The sequence below is a fragment of the Antechinus flavipes genome, chromosome 2 (assembly GCF_016432865.1).
Source record: "Antechinus flavipes isolate AdamAnt ecotype Samford, QLD, Australia chromosome 2, AdamAnt_v2, whole genome shotgun sequence".
Classification (NCBI taxonomy): Eukaryota; Metazoa; Chordata; class Mammalia; order Dasyuromorphia; family Dasyuridae; genus Antechinus; species Antechinus flavipes.
This window is the reverse complement of record NC_067399.1, coordinates 572,672,970-572,694,431: the sequence shown is the minus strand read 5'-3', so window position 1 is coordinate 572,694,431 and position 21,462 is coordinate 572,672,970. Positions and strand designations below refer to the sequence as shown.

The following is a 21,462-nucleotide window of genomic DNA, read 5'->3' as shown; positions in this document are numbered from 1 at the left end:
AGATAAAAATATAAGGATAGGAATTAGTCTTACCTGAAGTCTCCCAATTGCCACAAGACAATATTTACTACCTTGTCCCACATCAGCATCTTCTTCAGGTATAGTCATTCCTGAAATGAGGAATACCACCACCATCACCATTGTGTGTGAGATCAATAATAGGAAAAGTGCTCTGATTTACTCTATTACAAATACACTCTCAATTATCCAAGGGTTAATTATCTGTTATGTGAATTAGCCCCTCTTGGTCATTACACTGTTAGCCAGAATCTTTACTTTGACCTAGGCAAAACAAAACTCACATCAGTGGTCAGTGCTGTTTATTAACAGCTTGACTAACATGCATTGTGAAGAGGAAACTGAAGCTATCATTCACACACACTTTTTAGATTACGTATGGAAACTCCTCCAGATCATTTGTGAAAGTGTGGAAAAAGTCATGCTGCCACATGACTTGGGAGAGCCTACTGTTTATACTTCTCCATATGAAGAAATACTCCATCATCTCTTATCCTTTGTTTCCTGTCTCTAACCACCAATTTCCTGTCCAGGAAAAACATTCTATTTAATTCTATGATGATTCCATTAAATAAAAATGTTTGGTGTGGAATCTTGACAGAGGCTATCAAAAGTTTAAATAAATAAATCCCCCATATTGCTCACATATATGTTACCTGCTCAAAGAACTTTATGTCCATTCTGGACCCCCTGAGAAGCAGCTACAGGAGTCTAGAGGGAAAGCTAGCAGCTGAGACTAGGTGGGTAGAGACAAGGTCAAGGAAATAAGATGGAGGGGCTGGAGAGGCATTTGGGGGCATGGAAAAAGCACCAAGTGTGAAGTCACCAAATCTGGGTTCATGTCCTGCTTTGCTCTAGTAGCGTCTAGCAATGTAACCTTAGGCAAATCAGTTGTCCCTATTGTCAAAATTGATTCATAATATTAAGGGCTAGAAGGAATCTTGGAAATAATCCAGTCTATCTCTGTCAAATTACAGATAAGAAAATTATAGCCCAATCACAGGAAATGACTCATAACAACTTTACAAAATGGCAGAGCCAGAATTCAAAACCTACATCCTTTTACTCCAGTGTGCTTTCTTCTACATCATGCTGAGAAAAATGGTATTACCATAATACAAAAGTGTTGCAACAAAAAAGTGCTTTGTAAATCTTAAAACGTTTGTAGAAATGTTCGCATTTATCATTTAAAAATTCTACCCAGTAACTAAGCCTTTATTATGCAAAAGACACAGTGCTAGGCACAGGGAATGTTCAAAATTAAAAGCTGGATAAGGGTAGTGGGAAATATCTCCGTGATCTCAGTGATAGTACAAAGAATAATTGAGCCAGCTATTCAACTTGTGTGACACTGGACAAGTTATTTCACAATCTGTGTTTCCATCTGTAAAATGAGTTCCATGTCTTTCTCCAAAAATATGATGCTTTTCCCCTTCTCTCAAAGCCTGTTTTTAGCAAGTAGTTATTGTAGGCTTCCAAAGAGGTGTTTTTTAAAATAATCTACAAGCTTTTTATAGGTTATTTTTCCCCAAAACTCTGTGGCATGGTAGAAAGAGCACTAGGAAGAGGGCTGGGAGATTTGGGGTTATGTGTCATCTTTGGAACTTATCAGCTATGTGGTCTTGGGGTTGAGTAACTTAACCTTGCAAGGTAGAAAGAGCACTAGGAAGAGGTTTCACCATAAAATGTTAGTTATTATTAGAATTCTATAATTCTACTCAAAGAATTAATAAAGTCCAACCTCCAACCTAATGGAAAAATTTTCTTCTTACAATCCTTTTCAGTTTAAGAACCTTTAGTGATGAAGTATCCCAGCGTTCACAAGGAAGCTTTTTCCTTCCACTGTTGGACATTCTAATAGTTTTCATCATATTGAATTGAAAATTATTTCCCTCTTTACATCTTCCCACTCATCTTAATTACATTCTTAGGAACAACATAGAACAAAATTATTCTCCCTTCCACACACCAGCTCTTTGAATAACAGAAGACATCCATGGCATCCTTAAATGTAGAAGCTGAATATGTTGCAATCGTGGTTCACCAACAAATATTTTCTGTATATGCTTACACTTAGGCCTAAGTCAGCATACTGCTTTTTTTGGATTTTAGTGTTAACTTGCTCTAGAAAGCAATAGCTTGTTCTATTCACAATCCTCATCACACATAGAATCCCAATGTGGTATTTCTCCAATATACATATTTCTATGTGTAGACAATGAAGATTTCTTTCGATGGAAAGAGGATATGAGATAAGAAATCGGGTATTCAATCCTACTTGTAACATTTACTAACTATAGGCATGACATTTGACACTTGAAGTTTCAGTTTCCACATCTCTAGAATAGATGCTACCATTTCAGATAGTAGCTTCACAAGAGGAAAGATTGTAATGAACTTGAAAGTAAATTTAAAATATCTGTATAATTTGTAAATTGATTTTCTCAGTTACTGGTACCCTCCTTTCCAAAATCATATTGTATTTATTTGTTTTTATATATTTGAAAAAAATTATATCCCTGGCACCTAAAACAGTGTGCTGCACATTGTAGGTCCTTCATTGATTGCTTTGTCTCATTTCCCAGCTTCCTTAATCTTGTTTAGCATTCTAGCCTAGTATCAATATTTAGATCATGTCTATAGCAGAATCCTCGGATAATATCTTTTATTACTAAAATATATGATTTCTGCAATAATTTCACTATTTGGTGAGATTTTGAGACAGACTATTTTACTTGTTTTTCATATTCAGTGATACATTTGCTTCCCTCTACCTATTCCTATAATTCCTATGCAATTTTCAAACTGAAAGCATCATATCCAGTTATCTTTCCTATAGGAAGCCTTTCCCAATCTCCCATAAATCTGTGCTTTTCCTCTATTGATAATTCCAGTTTATGCTCCGTGTAGCTTGTTTACATATAGTTATTTGCATGTTATATCCCCTTTTTGATTATTTGCTCCTTGAGAACAAGGTCTATTTTTTTTTTTTGTCTTTCTTTGTATCCCAAACACTTGGCAGAATGCTTGGAACATGTTAGATAATAAATATTTATTGACTATCTGACGATCCATAGTCTTGGAATTCCCATGATATCCTGGTTGCCTACTGTAGCTGATTCATTCATTTTACCTTGGGGTTTGAGCATTGACAGAGAAGCATTCTGTTGTGGTTTTCTGGTTACTTCTCTTACCGATGTATTGTGGTAAGAGTACTAAAGGGAAAGTCAAGAAAAACATGTTCTCATCTCACTTTTGCTTGGTCTGCCATTATAAGTACATCACTCACTCTCCCTTGGGTTCAACCTCTTCAGCAAGAAAATAAAGGGGTTAGAATATAGCATTTTTTTCTATTCCAATTTTCCTTTCTATTCCTTTGTTTTCTATTTTCCTTTTTTCCTTATGTTCATTTCTATTCCAATTTTATTATTCTGGTTTTCAATAAACCTTTAGAGAATCAACTGTTTCATATATGTTGCCTTTCTGAAAGAATAAAAGCTTTTTCATAGCAGAGATTGGTTCATTTTTGTTTTTCTTTCCCCATGACCTAGCACAGTTCTTGGCATGTGGAATTAGTAGGTGCTTGCTTTTTCATTGGTTAATACTAACTTTTGCTTCAAACATGCCATCAAATTCCCTCCTCACCACACAAGTGAGGGCAGTGTCAATTAAAGCCACGTGTTCTTCTGCACTTAAAAGTATTACTCCAAGTTTCAGTTATAACCAGAATCATCATTGCCAATATCCCAACCGCTTAACAGGAATAGTACTTTCAATATGAAATAATTTGGAAATGCTCAGAATCAGAGAAATGAGACAACACACTTCACATTTTCACTGTCCTTATTTTAGAACCAAAGCATTTGCTGTTTGCTTAGATCACCTGAAATGAAACCATTTCAGTTATTTAATTTTAAATAATAGCTCATATTTTATGGAGCAGTTTATGTATTGCAAAGAACTTTCCCTACAAAAATCCTGCAGAGCTGGTGATATTAGTATTATCTTCTCATTTTACAGATAAAGATATTAAGGATCCTAGGGAATCAACACAGCTAGTTAAATTAAATCCTAAGGATTTAAATTCATGTTTTTTTAAAACTCCAATTGCAATTTTTTCCCTCATACCCCATGCTACAGAAATGGCTAAGTGAAAATGGAAGAAGGCTGGTGATATTTACATTATATATGGGCTGCCTACTTCAGTCTATTTTTTTCAATTTCAAATAAGCATATGTCTGACCCAAACCTCACAATCTAGGAAAGTATGAGAAGAATTTTCATATTAGAAGGTGCAGAAGGTAAGGGTGGGGAAGAATTCTAGATGAGGAGTTCTTAACTTTAGGTTTATAAATATCACATGGCACTTATAGATAGATTTGAGGGAGACATTAATTCAGATGGTTAAAAATGACATGTTTAGTTCAATATAACTGGTTTACTTTGTGATCTTATGTATTTTATTTTATGCATTTAAAATTATTGTTCTGGAAAAGTGTTTAAAGAATCAACCTGATGACTAAATTGGTCTAGGGCACAAAAAATTAAACAAATTTCATCTACATTTAAATTGAAATACTGTCTTCCATGAACTAATTATATGATCCTGGATAAATAACTTCCCATCTGTAGTCTTCAGTTTTCTTGTCTGTAAAAATGAGGAGACTGGCAAGAGTTTCTTAAACTTTTTCCACTTGAGACCCATTTTTGCCCCCCCAAATTTTACAAGATCCCATCTTGAATCTGAATTGAGGTGTTTATGGCAGAGTTTATGCATACATGGTGCAAAATGTATATGTTGGGCATTTAGAACTAAGGCTGCAGGAAAGCACATGGGTAAGTGCTGCCAGATACACCTTAAATTCCTTACACATTTGATTTTGAATTAATTTTTGGTTATTTCATTCAGAAACCTTATATACCTGAATTTTCTGGGACCCACACATTCAATTACATGATCCTATATGGAGTCTTGATCCACAGTTTAAGTATCTTTGAACTAGATAAAGGTCATTTTCAGCTCTGATATTCTCTGTATGATTAGAGGTACTTGGGTTGGAATCAGGAACACCAGAATTCAAATCCAGCCTCAGTAATTTACTAGATGTGAGAACCTGGGCAGATCATATAACCTCTGCTTGCCTCAGTTTCTTTATCTGTAAAATGAAGTTATAATAGTACCTATTTAATATGAAGAACAAATGAGATAATTGTAAAGTGCTTAGCACAGTTCTATATAAATGATAGCTATTATTATCATTACTGTAATTATGATTATTTTGATTGTGATATTATGTGAGAACTTAATAGTCACAATTCTTCTAAGAAATCATATTATTGAGGCACCAAATAATGAGCATGCATTTGGGAACAAGGCCACAGTCTAGCCAAATATCAGAACTCCTTTAAGTTGTAAGAGAGGTGAGACTAATTGCATATCAGCCTGGGCTGTCAAGAGATAAATGCCATGGTTAAGAAATTAAGGTCTCGTTTTCATCATTTTTTACCAGTTTGTCTCATATTATTTGCTTGAACTGACAGCCAAACTGGTTTTCTTCTTGAAATTTTCCATCTCTGATTTTTCTTTTTGATAAGATATGGACCCCACCCAATCCTATTCCTCATGGTTTGATTTCTCCCTGTTCTTTAGCAAACAGCTCAGTTCAATAATCCTGCCTGATCTCTGCCTCTGTGCCTGGCAAATATCTTATATTTTTAATAGGATTATTTTTGTACATCTCTTTGCTACCATGACTAGATTGCACTTGTTACCATAATCTGGTAATATCATCTCAGAATCTGAGATATGGAAAGAACCTGAGGCATATAATTGGTACATGATCAGTTATCTCTTTTCCAATACCTTCACCTATTGGTAATCATGCTCTTCTTTCTTTCTTCTTTTAAAAGTCAACTGTCTGGCTAGTTAACTGGAATTTAAAAATCACTGTGGGGATGCTCACTAGTAGCGGATGATAAACTACAAAAGTAGGGGGGAAACCCTAATCTTATAATCAGAGGGACTAAGTTCAAATCCTCATCAACGTTGGCTAACCTTCCATAGGAAATTAAGATAGCATGTCAGGTTTTTCCTTAAAATAGTCAGTAGCATCTATTTAAAACCATCAGTAAGCATCATATGTAATGGGGATAAACTGGAACCATTCCCAATAAGATCAGGAGTGAAACAAGGTTGTCCACGATTACCATTATTATTCAATATTGTATTAGAAATGCTAGTTTTGGCAATAAGATAAGAAAAAGAGATTAAAGGAATTAGAGGTAGGTAATGAAGAAACCAAATTATCATTCTTTGCAGATGATATGATGGTATACTTAGAGAATCCCAGAGATTCTACTAAAAAGCTATTAGAAATAATCCACACCTTTAGCAAAGTTGCAGGATACAAAATAATCCCACATAAATCATCAGCATTATTATATGCCACTAACAAAATCCAACAGAGATACAAAGAGAAATTCCATTTAAAGTAACTGCTGATAGTATAAAATATTTGGGAATCTATTTGCCAAGGGAAAACCACATGAGCAAAACTACAAAACACTTTCAACAAAAATAAAGTCAGATCTAACCAAATGGAAAAATATTAAGTGCTCTTGGATAGGTCAAGCAAATATAATAAAGATGACAATACTACCTAAGTGAATCTATTTATTTAGTGCTATACCAATCAGACTCCCAAAAAATTATTTTAATGACCTAGAAAAATAACAACAAATCTCATCTGGAAGAACAAAAGGTCAAGACTTTCAAGGGAACTAATGAAAAAAAAATCAAATGAAGGTGGCCTAGCTGTCCAGATCTAAAACTATATTATAAAGCAGCGGTCACCAAAACCATCTGGTATTGGCAAAGAAATAGACTAGCTGATCAGTGGAATAGGTTAGGTTCACAGGACAAAATAATAAATAACTTTAATAATCTATTGTTTGACAAACCCAAAGACCCCAGCTTTTGGGATAAGAATTCACTGTTTGACAAAAACTGCTGGGAAAACTAGAAATTAGTATAGCAGGAACTAGGCACTAACCCACACTTGACACCATATACCAAGATAAGGTCAAAATGGATTCATGATCTAGGCATAAAGAATGATATTATAAATAAATTAGAAGAACACAGAATAGTTCACCTCTCAGACCTGTGGAGGAGAAAGGAATTTATGACCAAAGAAGAACTAGAAATCATCATTCATCACAAAATAGAAAATTTTGATTATATCAAATTAAAAAGCTTTTGTACAAACAAAACTAATGCAGACAAGATTAGAAGGGAAGCAATAAACTGGGAAAACATTTTTTCAGTCAAAGGTTCTGATAAAGGCCTCATTTCCAAAATATATAGAGATTTGATTCTAATTCATAAGAAATCAAGCCAATCTCCAATTGATAAATGGTCAAATGATATGAACAGACAATTTTCAGATGAAGAAATAGAAACTAATTCTAGCCATATGAAAAGATGCTCCAAGTCATTATTAATCAGAGAAATGCAAATTAAGACAACTCTGAGATACCACTACACACCTGTCAGATTGGCTAAGATGACAGGAAAAGATAATGTTGAATATTGGATGGAATGTGGGAAAACTGGGACACTAATATGTTGTTGATGGAATTGTGAATGAATCCAACCATTCTGGAGAGCAATTTGGAATTATGCTCAAAAAGTTATCAAACTGTGATAACCTTTGATCCAGCAGTGTTACTCCTGGGCTTGTATCTCAAAGAGATCTTAACGAATGGAAAGGGACCCACATATGTAAAAATGTTTGTGGCAGCCCTCTTTGTATGGCTAGAAACTGGAAATTGAATGGATGCCCATCAATTGAAGAATGACTGAATAAGTTGTGGCATATGAATGTTATGGAATATTATTGTTCTGTAAGAAATGACCAGCAGGATGATTTCAGAAAGGCCTGGCAAGACTTACATGAACTGATGCTGAATGAAATGAGCAGGACCAGGAGATGATTATATACTTCAACAGCAATACTATATGGTGATCAATTCTGATGGATGTGGCTTTCTTCAACAATGAGATGAACCAAATCAGTTTCATTTGTTCAATAAGGAAGAGAACTAGCTAGACCCAGCAAAAAAAACTATGGGAAATGAGTATAAACCACAACACAGCATTTCTACTCCCTCTGTTTTTATCTGCTTGCATTTTTGATTTCCTTCTCAGGTTATTTTTATCTTATTTCTAAATCTGATTTTTCTTCTGCAGCAAAATAACTATATGGATATGTATACATATATTGTATTTAACATATATTCTAACATATTTATCCTGTATTGGTCTACCTACCATTTAGGGGAAGGGGTGCGGGGAAGGAGCAGAAAAGTTGGAACAATAGGTTTTTGCAAGGGTCAATGCTAAAAAATTACCCATGCATATATCTTGTAAATAAATAGGTATAATAAATAAATAAATGTATATATCATTTAACATATATATGTGTATATATACATACACACACACACACATATATATATAGTCTATTTTTGCCAAAAATCAAGTAAATTACTAAGGACACACACACACACACACACATTTCTAGCAAAAATAGACTCATAAAAAAAAAAACCTTGTTAAGTGTTAGAGTGTATTTTTTTTCTTTCTTTTCATGATATTAGAATCAAGGTATCATAATCATGATGGAATGCAAACTGTAAGATTAGATAAAATATGCATCTTAATTGTTTAAAAGAAAAAAAATTTTAAAAGTGTGAAAAAAATAATCTGTCAATTTCTATTCTTTTATCCATTTCTAATTTTTCACCTTCAATAGGTCAAGTTGGGGATTTTTTAATTGCACGACATACAGGCATAATGTGATAATTGCTTTTCTCACATGTCATTTTTCATTTTGTAAATAAATCTTCTAGTTGGATATGGGGAACCATTACATTCTTACTTAGCTAACTAAAAGAGATACAAGAGGGAAAAATTGTCTCTGTATGGCAACAGCAGGTTAACACTGCAAAGACTAGAATTTTAAAAGTCTCTAATGCACTCTCATTCCAAAACAAGTGTTAAGACTTTACTTTGGGGAGCCACAGAAGATTGATATCTTGTTCTTCTTAATATATTATTTAAATGTGGGTTAGCTCTAACTTAGGGCACAGAAGAACTTCATTTATCTGAATGTCATTAACTATTAATTTCATCTGTCAGGCACAAGATTAGGAAGTAAGCAGAAAAACCCTTTAAATTATTAAAATAGATGCTACTAAGTCCATAAATTAAAATTTATACCTTTTACTTATAAAAAGTTTTTGCTCTGAGTTATTATTTTAAAAATACCAACAAATCTAGTTTTTCTGATTTCCAAGCCTACAACAGATTAGGGATATCAAATTAGAAAGCAGGGAATGTGAAGGGAAAGGTGCCAGTGGGGTAGGTTATGTATTTACATTAAAAGATGCAAAATGGGATGGCTAATAGCCTTATAATGAGGGCAAGAGTAGTGGCAGAAAAAACTATGTGTGTGTGTATATATATATATATAAAGAAGATAAACATATAAAACACAACAATCTGAGGTCATTTGTTATAGTTGTAAACACCTCAATAACTATCTCTTCATCTCAGATTTATTCTTCAACCATCATAGTTTCTTACCTGCCCAATTCCTCTCTCCAAGTCCTCCCAAATTTAGATTTCAACTTTAGGTCCCTTAGTTTATCTTGCTGGAGTCTAGGTCTCCATATCACTTCTACAGTCTCCTTCTCTTATATTTGGTATATTTTCACCCTTTCATTTTGTCATCCCTGATTAGAATGTAAATTCCTTGAACTCTTATTGGTATTTGTATGCTAGCATTTAGTCCAGTGCCTGGCAGTTAATAAATTATCTATCTAAGTACTAGCTAGCTATAGTATAGCCCAGTACAACAGATGTTTATAACAAGAAAAAGGTTAAATTAAGTTCATATTCTATCTAAGAAGTCATGGATATGTATCATGTTTTTGAAAGATTTCCATTTAAAATGATTAAAGTTTTAAAAAATTCTTGACAAAGTTATTTGAAAAATTTGCTTATGTGGAACAGCTCATTCCCAAATGCCAGAAAAATGGAATGTGCTTAAAACTTCAGAATTATTCCCTTTGAATATATCACTTTGATTGATCCTTGGTTTGAGTACGCTTCTCCCCAACTCGCTCGGTGTAACTCACAGGCCTTCCTATAATGTCTCAATATATATATTTTTAATCTGCAACAGAGAATTTACTCTATATCCTGAAGTCCTTTTGCTGTTGTTGGTTTTTTTTTTACCCATAGTTGGAGTAACAATCAGTGCCCTCCTTGGGTAGTCCACTTGGCTGACTGATCTTCTTTTCCAGGCATATGGCCTTCCAACATTCCTTACTATAATTTTCATGTGTAAATAATTACTGATCATATTCTTTAGCCTTCCTTTTTACCCACTATGAGTATTTTCAGTGCCCTTTTGTTACCTCTATTTTTGATTCCCTTAGATTGTGTTGTCCAGTGATTCAGTCATATAGCATGTGCCTTGATTACTATTGCAAAATGGTGGTGAAATGTTACAATCTCAAATTGAAAACACGTGGTATAAACAACTTAGACATATCTTTCCAAATGGACATATACAAAACAACCAATTCTATTTGTTCTTCACAGAGAAAAAGTTATAAAATATGTGTGTGTGTGTGTGTGTGTGTGTGTGTGTGCACGCGTACGTTTAACATGTATCTGGATTTTTCCTTTGTAAATATGGATTTTTTTATTATAGCCTTTTATTTACAAATATATGCATAGGTAATTTTTCAGCATTGACAGTTGCAAATCCTTTTGTTCCAACTTTTCCCCTCCTTCCCCCTACTTCCCCCAGATGGCAGGTTGACCAATACATGTTAAATATGTTGAAGTATAAGTTAAATACAATATATGTATACATGTCTAAACAGTTATTTTACTGTATAAAAAGAGTCGGACTCTGAAATAGTGTACAATTAGCCTGGGAAGGAAATCAAAAATGCAGGTGGACAAAAATAGAGGAATTGGGAATTCTGTGTAGTGGTTCATAGTCATTGCAATGTGAACTATTTTTTAAAAACAAAAATAATAAACAAGAAACTATGATCATTGAGAAGTAATGTGATAAAACAGAAAATAAGAGGACTGGGAATTAGAAGCTCATTTGCTAATGAACTTTGAAACTTCATGCAATTCTCTTAATCTACCTGAGCCTGTTTCTTTACCTATAAAATAAAAATATTGTCTAGATGACTTTTAAGGGCACATCCAGTTCTATGCTTCTTCAATATCAATGAAAAAGGACTCAGAAGGCCTAGCAGTGGGAAAATAGTAAATTGGACAACATTAAAAGACTAACAGAAATTGAAATATTACATCATATCTACAGTTCTGTGAGTATTTAATAGGGGGCTATAGTTTATAGGGAAACAATGACCAGTTTTAATTTCTTTTTTATAACACTTGTTTCCAAGAATGTTAATAATTATTATTTTGTTTTGAAACTTGGGCAAGGAGTTGATCTTATCTTTTTTTTGTAAGCAAGCCCTTTTTAAAATATTGCAAATACATGCCCAAAAGTTACAAAGAACAATTCTTGTTTTCTTAGTCACTAGTCTCAGTTTCCCCTTTGTGTAGTAAAATGAAATGTGAACATTCAGCCTGATTATCCAGCATTTGACTTTGATTATCAGGAATTGGAGGTTTTTCTGACATTGATTAATATGGGTTGTCCCTAGATAATGGATCTTTTATTTTTTTTAATTAAAGCTTTTTATTTTTCAAAACATATGCATAGATAATTCTGCAACATTAGCCCTTGCAAAACCTTGTATTCCAGTTCCCCCCCTTCTCCCACCCCCTTCTCTAAATAGCAAGTAGTCCAATACAGGTTAAACATGGTAGAAATATATGGTAAATGCAATATATATATGCATATTTATACAATTATCTTTCTGTACAAGAAAAATCAAATCAAACCAGAAAAGAAAATGAAGAAAATAAAATGCAAGCAAACAACAACAAAAAAAGTGAAAATACTATGTTGTGGTCCACATTCAGTTCCCACAATCCTCTCTCTGGGTGTAGATGGCTCTTTTGATCACAAGAGCATTGGAACTGGTCTGAATCATCTCATTGTTAAAGAGAGCCATATATATAAGAATTGATCATCCTGTGATTTTATCTTATAATACAAATCCCTGACTTAAGTTAGGCATGTACCCTGGCCTGCCTCGAGAAAAGATCTGATCATGCTGATCTATTTACCATCAAAGCAGGACAGTCACTAAATCTTTATTATACACCTCCTATGTACCAAGCACTATGCTGGGTGCTGCAGATACAAAAGATTCTCCAACTGTGCAAGGCTCCCCAAATCCTTCTCCTTGTTTCATGAAAACAAAGGCAAAGTTAGGTGATGTTAAAAACATTTCCAGTAGCATGTTGTATTCATGATGGGTTAACTCTATGACCCAACTGATGGAATTCAAGACCTATTGGAATCAATGGAGAGTGTAATGGTAAGATCATTGGTCTTAGAGATAGAAGATTTGGGTCTGAGCATGGCTTTTTACATTCTCAATCATATGAATTTGGGCAAATCATTAGTCCCTTTAAACTTTGCCTTCCCCTTCTCTAAAATGGGCATGATGAATACTTATCCTACTATTTACTAGTTATTGAAAAGAAAGTTCTTGGTCACATTAAATGTGCTACATGAATATGAATTATAATTATTATAGTTAATTGGAATCTCTGAGCCTTTCTGTGAGCCCTTTGATAGAACATTGCAATAAATCTCACTCTGGCAGGTTAAAACTTTCAAAGAAAGATTTCCTGATTATCAAGGGCCAGTTGGGAAAAAAATAACTCCTGAACTTTTTTGTACATCACTTTGGGAATAAAGCAAAAGGTCATCATGAATAGGTTTGAGATAGTCAAAACAGTACCCAACATGCTGACCTAGCACTTGACAATAATCCTGTTCATATGAAACCTTGACCTAGAAGTATTTTTATCTCTTGAAATTCCAAATTAATCTGTCCCTCTGTCAGGTTTTCCCTTGTGTCTACCCAATTGGGAATCCCGCTCCACTTGGATTGTCTAGGAAAACTAATCATCCCATTCTCCAGTGCAGTTTTCTTGCTTGTTTTCAGTTGACAGCTCTGTTACTTAGGATGACCCTCATCTCATTTCATTCTCTTCAACCACAGATTAAAATCAATCTGAAGTCCTGGCTAGCCATATTTTAAGCCTTTTAACTCCTACTCAGATGGAATGGATTGAACAGCTCATAAATTATCCCCCATTACAAGCCAATGGATCCTCAGGTTTCAATTTAGTCCAAAGGAGACACACTTGACCAATCTCAGTTCACTGTATAATAAAATTCTTTCAAACCTCAAAAGGCAAATGGATCTATTTGCTCTTCTCTTCATAATCTCCTCCACCCTGAGTCTTGAAGGCATTCTCAATCACCTTTTGTAATGATTAAATATCTTATGATGCTGAGTGTGGCAAAATTCTTAATCTTCCAACATTCTAGTCTGGCTTTAGCATTATCTGCCTATAAGAACAAAGAATTTTAGAAAAACAAATTCCCAATGTGAAAAGTTTCAGAACCCCCTTTTAAAAAATATAATAACTTTCTTATTGACAGAACCCATGCCAGGGTAATTTTTTTACAACATTATCCCTTGCACTCACTTCTGTTCCGATTTTTCCCCTCTCTCCCTCTACCTCCTCCCCTAGATGGCAAGCAGTCCTATATATGTTAAATATGTCAGAACCCCTTTTAATTTAGATACTCATCAATACAACTGTAGTAAAAGCAAGGGTGAATTAATCACTAGGCTATATACATCAACAGTATCTTGAAAGATATTTTGTGCAAATATTGATTTGTTGACATATGTTCTATGATTTGTAGATGAAGATGACTATCATTTGTATAGCATATATTTTGAGATTTTTTAAAAGTACTAATTGTGAAAAATCATCCACATTCTTTCACTCAGCTTGTTCTGTGTTCAAAGGCTTACATCTGTAAGATATGTCTTACAATTAGTCAATGAAGATGACTAATTTAGAAGTCTCATAAAGCAGCACTCTTGAATAAATTGAGTAACTTGCAAAATAGAGTCAAATCTCTTGATTCACCCTTACATGTCAGAACAAGCCTATTATGTTGTTTATTCACCATACTTCATTGATAATATTACTGCTGAGCATGGAGTTAGGATAGAGTACTGGGCTTGGAGTCTGAGCTCCAAGCCTACTTCAGACACTGACTAACCATCTGTCTGACCCTTTCCAAGATGCTTAGACTCACAGATTCTCCTTTTTCACTTGAAAATGGAGATACCACCTGCTTCTTGAGGTTATTGTGAGAGATAATGTCTGGAAATAACTTTGTGAAACAAAGCACTATGTAAAATTTTATCATCATCATTATTATCATTATATGCAACACATTGTAATCCATCAATAAGTAGAAAAAGTTTGGATATTTTCTTCAACTTCATTGAAGTGGCTTTGAGTATTAAGAGGATAATTAGGGATATTTTAATTGATTTCAGTGACTCTATAATCAGTTTCACAAGATCATTTTTGCTAAAGTCTCTGCAGTAAATTATATTTTTCCTCTTAGGAAATATAAGTCACGCCACATCTAAATACATTTAAAACAATCTAAACATCCAAATTAAACATAACTTAAAACTGCTGTTTCTAATGGAACATAATATAGGCAAGATTTTTCTCTCTTTCTGCTTTTATGGATCCTATTAACACTGTGAAACTCTTTGGAAAAGTGCGCACTGTGGTGTTTTCCTGCATAACCTAATGTTCCACAAATGCTTTCTAGATATTGACCAACAAATTAGATTTTCCTTATCTACAAAAGGAAAATAGGTGATCTTTAAGGCCCCTTCCAGTTTTTATTTTCACATCTTTATTATCATTATTCTAGTGAACAAGTCTTATATTGAGTTTCCATTCTCTCTAATCTAACCTTTACCTGCTGCCATATTCATCTTTCTAATGCACAGCTTTTTCATAACTCTCCCTTCCTCTAATAACTTCAATGATTTTTTACTATTACCAGTAATACCACTTCTACTACTACAACTATTCTAATACTACTACTATAATTACTACTACCTTACTACAACTATTATTATTCTAACTCCTACTCGTCCTACAACTTCTCAATTCTACTGCAATTGCTACTACAAATACTACTCCAGTACTTTAACTATTACAATTACTACTATTATAACTACTACTACTTCTACAACTACTACTACTATTCTACTACAACTACTACTTCTACTATTCTAATCTCTATGATTATAATTATTAGTACTACTAAAACACCCACTATCAACTGTTACTACAATTATTAATCTAACACTACTATACCTATTACTTCATTACTACAACTTCCACTATTACAATTACTTCTACAATTAATCTATAACTACTATTACTCTTATCATTCTACTGCTAGTAATAGAATTACTACTATACTTCTCTTCCTACAACAAAAACTATTCCTGTAATTACTCTTACTCCTACTCCTTCTACTTCTACTCATTTTCCCCTTCATGTCTACAAACATATTGAGTAGCTTTATTAGACTAGCCTCTATTTTTGTTTCCACTTGTCCCAATTCTATTCATTCTTTTTTTAGGTACAAAGAAATTTTATTGAGAGAGAAAGTCCAAAGAAATTGGATGTTTCTGGTCAGAAGCAGACTCTACCTCTTACATGGGGAGAGGGAGCCTCTATTCATTCTTAAAGGACCAGTTCAGGCCCAGCCCATTTATTTTGATTCCAGCCCTCATTGTTCTTCCTTTCTCCTCAATTTCTGCAGCACTTATGATCTGTATCACATATTTTAGTACTTAAATATTGTTTTCTGTGGTCAAATATTATTTCCCATATTTTAGACTAGTCTCATATAAAGTATTTGTGATATGGATCATGTCCCATATTTTTTCTGTATTCTCTATAATGCCTAATAGTGTTCATTACATAGTATTTGTTTAAAATCTTGCTAATTGATCCTATGTCTTCTTATAACATTTTATCTTATTTTGTTTAGCATATTTTGCTTTTATAATATATCTATTTGCAAATACATTTATCCATTTTTTCTACTCAACAAGCTATTCTTAATAACTGAAGACCAAGAAAAAAATTTCAACAAAACTAATAAACACATCTGACAATGCACTCATAGTTCCAAAACTCTGCAATGAAGTCTTTCTATAAGTCTTTAAAGCAGATGGGAGCAAGAGCTGTTAACCCACTTCAGGATGTGAGTACTAAGGAACAGAAAGGTGAAGCCACTTGCAAACATGTATACAGAACCAGAAATGCTATGAATAGAACAATTCTCTTTGATCTGTCAACCCAAAAGGATTTCTAAGCCTTTACTTCAATCTCTACTTCAACCTGGGATGGTCATGTTTGTTTTCAAACTAAATCTTTTTAAATGATTTTTCTCAAAAGCATACTAATATTCAAGTTGTGAAGTGGTCCAACCATTTCAGAAAGCAATTTGTAATTATCTTAATAAAACAACTATAAAGTCAAGATCTTTGATCAAGAGACTTAATTGCTAGGTACATACAGTTTTCCTATAATAAAAATACCAAACATGTTTATAATAGCTAGAAAAAAGCAGATATACATTGATAAGGAATAGCTAAACCAATTAGGGTACATGAATGCAATGGGATATTTCCATGTCATAAGAAATGATGAAAATAAAGAATACAGAGAAGTATAGGAAGATTTATGGATTGATGCAAAGCTAAATAAATAGAATCAAGAAACAACATACATAATGATGACAATCCAAATTGAACAAAGATAATTGAAACTGTGATGTGAAGTTATAATAATTAAGCTTGACTCCAAAGAACAGAGATGAGAAAACATCTCTCTCATGTCTTTGCAGAGAAAAAGGACTATAAAACTGGAACACTGAATATGATGTTGGATTTGGCTGATGTCCTGATTAGTTTCGCTGAACTGTTTTCCTCTTTTTATTCTTTTTTGTTGGTATAAAAACTAGCTTTCTGAAAAGAGGACTGGGGAGAGAAATGCTGGGGAATGTTAAAACCAAAACTGTCAATAAAAATTTAAATAAACAATAAAATAAAATTATCTTTCAAACAAAATCCTACAATTTTATAAAGAGGCAGGAGATCTTAAAAATAACTTGGAAATTTTATCAAACTAAGGAAAACTTTCTATTTTATAAGCATGTAACTAATTATAGTTGACTTCATCTAAGCTTTAAATTATTGAGAATCAACCTAAGGAGCATGAAGGATGAGACTTTTCAGACAAATAAATGATGGCAAATCACAGAGCTAGGAGTCAAGTGGGATACCGCTAATTGAAAAATATACATCATAATCATGCAGCATATTTTGGTGATTCCATTCTCTAAAATGAACATAGATCAACTTATGGTGAAGTTAGAAAAAGGTAAGGAATATAACCAAGGTAAAAGATACTTAAGAATATTGACTCATATCCAAATTTAATCAGTGGCTAAGTCTAAGAAGAGCTTTGATTTCTTGACTGCAAAAAATTAAAGCACTGTCTAGCAATCCACGTCGTTCATATAATTTTCTGTGAGTCCTGCTTATTACTTAACAGTAATAGAGTAGAAGATATGACTGTACTTGGCAAGTGGCCTAAATATTGTGTCAGAACCAGGGTCACATTTAAAATTTTCCAAATTTAAAATTCTACTTGTATGCACCTTTAAAAATGTAGATGATATTTATATAGTATCATATGTATATATAACATATGTACATATATATTATTTATGTATTTTATTTTTTCCAATTAGATATAAAGACAGTTTTCAAGATCCATTTTTGTAAGATTTTGAGTTCCAATTTTTTTTTCTCTCTCTCCCTTACCTTGCCTCTCCCTAAGACAGCAAACAATCTGATACAGGTGCTATTGTACATAACTTTTCATTCAGTTTAAATGACTAGAAATTACTAAACAATTACTGTTTATGAATCAGCACTATCTTATGTCATGGGGAAGACAGAAATTTAAAGGAGGCACAGTCATTGCCTTTATTAAGTCTGTATTATCATAGAATGTCAGGTCATGTATACAAATAGCCATAATAATAAATGATGAATTCATATAAAAATTCAAAATGTTATATTATTCATAGTCCCCTGAAAATTTTAAGGAGTGACTCTAAGGTGATATTGTTTCTCTGTGCCTTATTCAGTTTAGTCTGCTGACTCTCTTACCAATTTATCCTTAACCATTCCAGACCTAGACTCCAGATCTAAGTCTATGAAATCCAAATAAATGATGGAAGTGGGGATAATCTAGTTCAGATTAAATGGCTGGCCGGGGGGTGGGGAGGGGGTTCACCAGAAAATAAAGAAAGGAAGTAAAAACCAGTCTATGAATTTGACAATCTGGGTTAGTAGCATCTTGGAAAGAAGAAAGAATGGAGTTGAAGGAGAGATCTCTGGAGTCTGGCAAAGTAGGAACCTAGAGAGGCTGAAAAGCGTGAACTTTCCCAGCAAAAGCCTGGGAGCATCTGCTGATTTTAATTCAGAACAGTTTGAGCCTTTCTGTTCAGCCTTATCCTGCCTGCCAAGTAATTTGGATTTAAAAAGCTTTTACTACTTTCCAGCTACAGTCTCTTATTTCCACTTTCCTTTACTCTTGGTAACCTGTCATATCAAAGCCCAGGTGGTGACTCTGGGTGTGGCATACTAGATTCAAACTCAGAAGACCTAGTTTCAAATCAGACTCAGAAATTTAGTACCTATATGACCTTGGAGAAGCTCATGACCTCTTGCAGCTTCAGCTACCTCATTTATAAAATGAAGGGTTTGGCTTGGAGAATCTTTGAAGGAAATTTCTTTTCCAGCTCCAGGATTCTCTGATATTACGTTTAGGGTTCATTTCACTTCTACAATTCTATGACCCAAAGTCCCAGTTGCCATAATGAAAAGTCATTTTAATAATATGAGCATAAAAATAAATGACTGTGGGCTTCTCACAAGAAGAATCCAACTACCAGCTTGTAGTCTTAGAGTTCATATAAGTGGGTTGAACACAGAAAACTATTTAATGAGATTTTTAAAAGGAAAGAAAAAAACAAGTACAAAGTTCTTAAGAATGACAGTGCTTTTAATGATAGGCTAACAGCAGGATTATGTTTTGCCTAGTAAAGTGGAACTGTGTCAGAGTAATAATTCAAGAGTCCAGCCAAAACCCCAAAATAACATAACTACTTTGGCATGTTGCGGTTAAGTAGTTATTGGAAGTCTAATGTGGATGGTTCAAGACCGAAAACAAAACTATTGCAATTTGAGAAATTAAAGATAAAAATGAAGCTCTAAATGACTTGAAAACTCTTAGTGACCTGGATGGTCTCCTTGTGCCCTATGACAATGAAGCCAGCACTAGGGGGTTATTTTTCTCTCACTAGCCTGACTTTGGCCTTATTTTGGTAGTTGCAACACCACTAAAATATTGATGCACTATAGTTAACCAAATGTTTTCCATAGATTTTTATGTGATGAACCATAAAAAGCATCACATGAACATTTTCCTGGAAAAGTAACTTTTTCTTCCCAAAGAAGTGATTCCTTTTTCAATGAATGTCTGTGAAATCTTAGGTACAGAGTTATTGGTAGTAAGATGAAAGTACTAGCATCATCTATATATTTGGAGGAGTGGAGGTGGTGGGATGAGGAAATTAGCATCTATACATTTTCTAAGTTTCTTTTTGATTTAAAACATATCCTAGGAAATGAGAAACATAAGTTTTTATGACTGGTTTACTACAGACTAAACAAACGAAAGACTGGACAATGATTTACCAAGGAGAATTAAAACTTTTTTTCTCTCTAATTTTTTTATAAAACACATATTATATGTAATATGGTGAGGCATATGAAAATTGAAATAACATGAAGAGTTATTACATAATAAAACACCACCTGGTAAGTGTTAGAACTATCTTAAATTTCTTTTTTTTTTTCTAATAAGGAGTCAGCCGACACCAAAAAGATTAGTGATCTTACTAACTTCTTTGGGAATGAGAGCAAACAAGTTCTAAATTTTCCAATATGATTAAGTAATAGTATGGTGTAGTAGAGAGCTTGAGTTCAAAGTTCATCTGTCAGATGAGAGTCACACTACCCTTGAGAGTAACTAGAGAAAAGGATAAAGTATTGTTATTGGAGCCAGGAGATATTGAGTTCAAATTTTTCCCTTACTGATACTGACTGAGTGTCTTTAGATAAGTCATTTTTAACTCTCAGTGCTTTAGGAAACTCTAAGACTATAAGTAGAGGATAGGGGGTTGTATTTAACAGTCATGAAGCTCTGGATTTAAACCCTGCTTCAGACATTTACTAGCTGTGTGAATCTGAACAAGCAATATAATCTTTCTAGGCCTCAGTTTCCTAAAATGAGAGAATTTAGTCAGTGACCTAAGTCCCTTTCTCATTTGAAATCTATAATACAGTGATATTTGTGACCTTGGACAAAAAATTTAACATCTCAGGGCTTCAGTTTATTAATCTGTAAAATAAGAGGGTAATACAAAAGGACTCTTAAGGTCTAAACCAACTCTAAATCTATGACTTTATGGGTATCACTGCTGACAAATTTCCAAAAAATTTAGACCTGATACCACCAAATATGTTCAACAATAAGGCTTAATTCCACCAAAATTTATAATTTTGCCATTTTCTTCTGTATTCGTGAGAAGTTAAAATATCAAGGAGCCTGATTCAATGAAAAAGAAAAAAAAAACCTAGCTACTTATCTTCTGAAGAACATTTAGAGAGTATACAATTTTGATTATTCACATTTAAAGGTTACAACAGAAAGCTGAATAAAAGTTCTGTTCAAGTGTGCAAAATCAAAGAAAGTAAGAAAACCAGAGCATGCCATTGGCTTTCCCTCTGACTAAAACACCCAGGCCAGAGGAACATTTCTCCTGTTTTTCAAGAATTCTAGGGAAGCAAATCTCACAAATTCTATTGCTAATTTTGTCAAGCTATATAACAATAGTTTGAATGAACTGTGAATGAAGACATATAGAGAACATGATAGCAGATTCCAAGTATTTAAAGGGCTGTCATGTGGAATAAAGGGGCAGCTAGGTGGTGCAGTGGTACAATGGATATTTAGATTTTTCTTCCTGAGTATAAATCTGGCCTTAGAAATTTATTAGCTGTGTGATCCTGGACAAGTCATTTTATCCTGTTTGCTTCAATTTCCTTATCTATAAAATGAGCTGGAGAAGGAAATGACAAAGTAGTCTAGTACCTTTCTTAAGAAAACTCCAAATGGGATCAAAGTCAGATAGGATTGAAAATCTGTCTTAACAG

General features: G+C 33.6%; 1 protein-coding gene across 2 annotated transcripts in view; it reads right to left on the bottom strand.

The window, feature by feature from the left end:
- Nucleotides 1-21,462, bottom strand: part of ARNT2 (aryl hydrocarbon receptor nuclear translocator 2) — a 258,192-nt gene that overhangs the window by 70,445 nt on the left and 166,285 nt on the right. For both annotated transcript variants that reach the window (XM_051981159.1, XM_051981160.1), the window contains exon 9: nt 34-110. In XM_051981159.1, the coding sequence (XP_051837119.1) occupies nt 34-110 (77 nt within the window). The remainder of the gene's footprint in view (nt 1-33; nt 111-21,462) is intronic.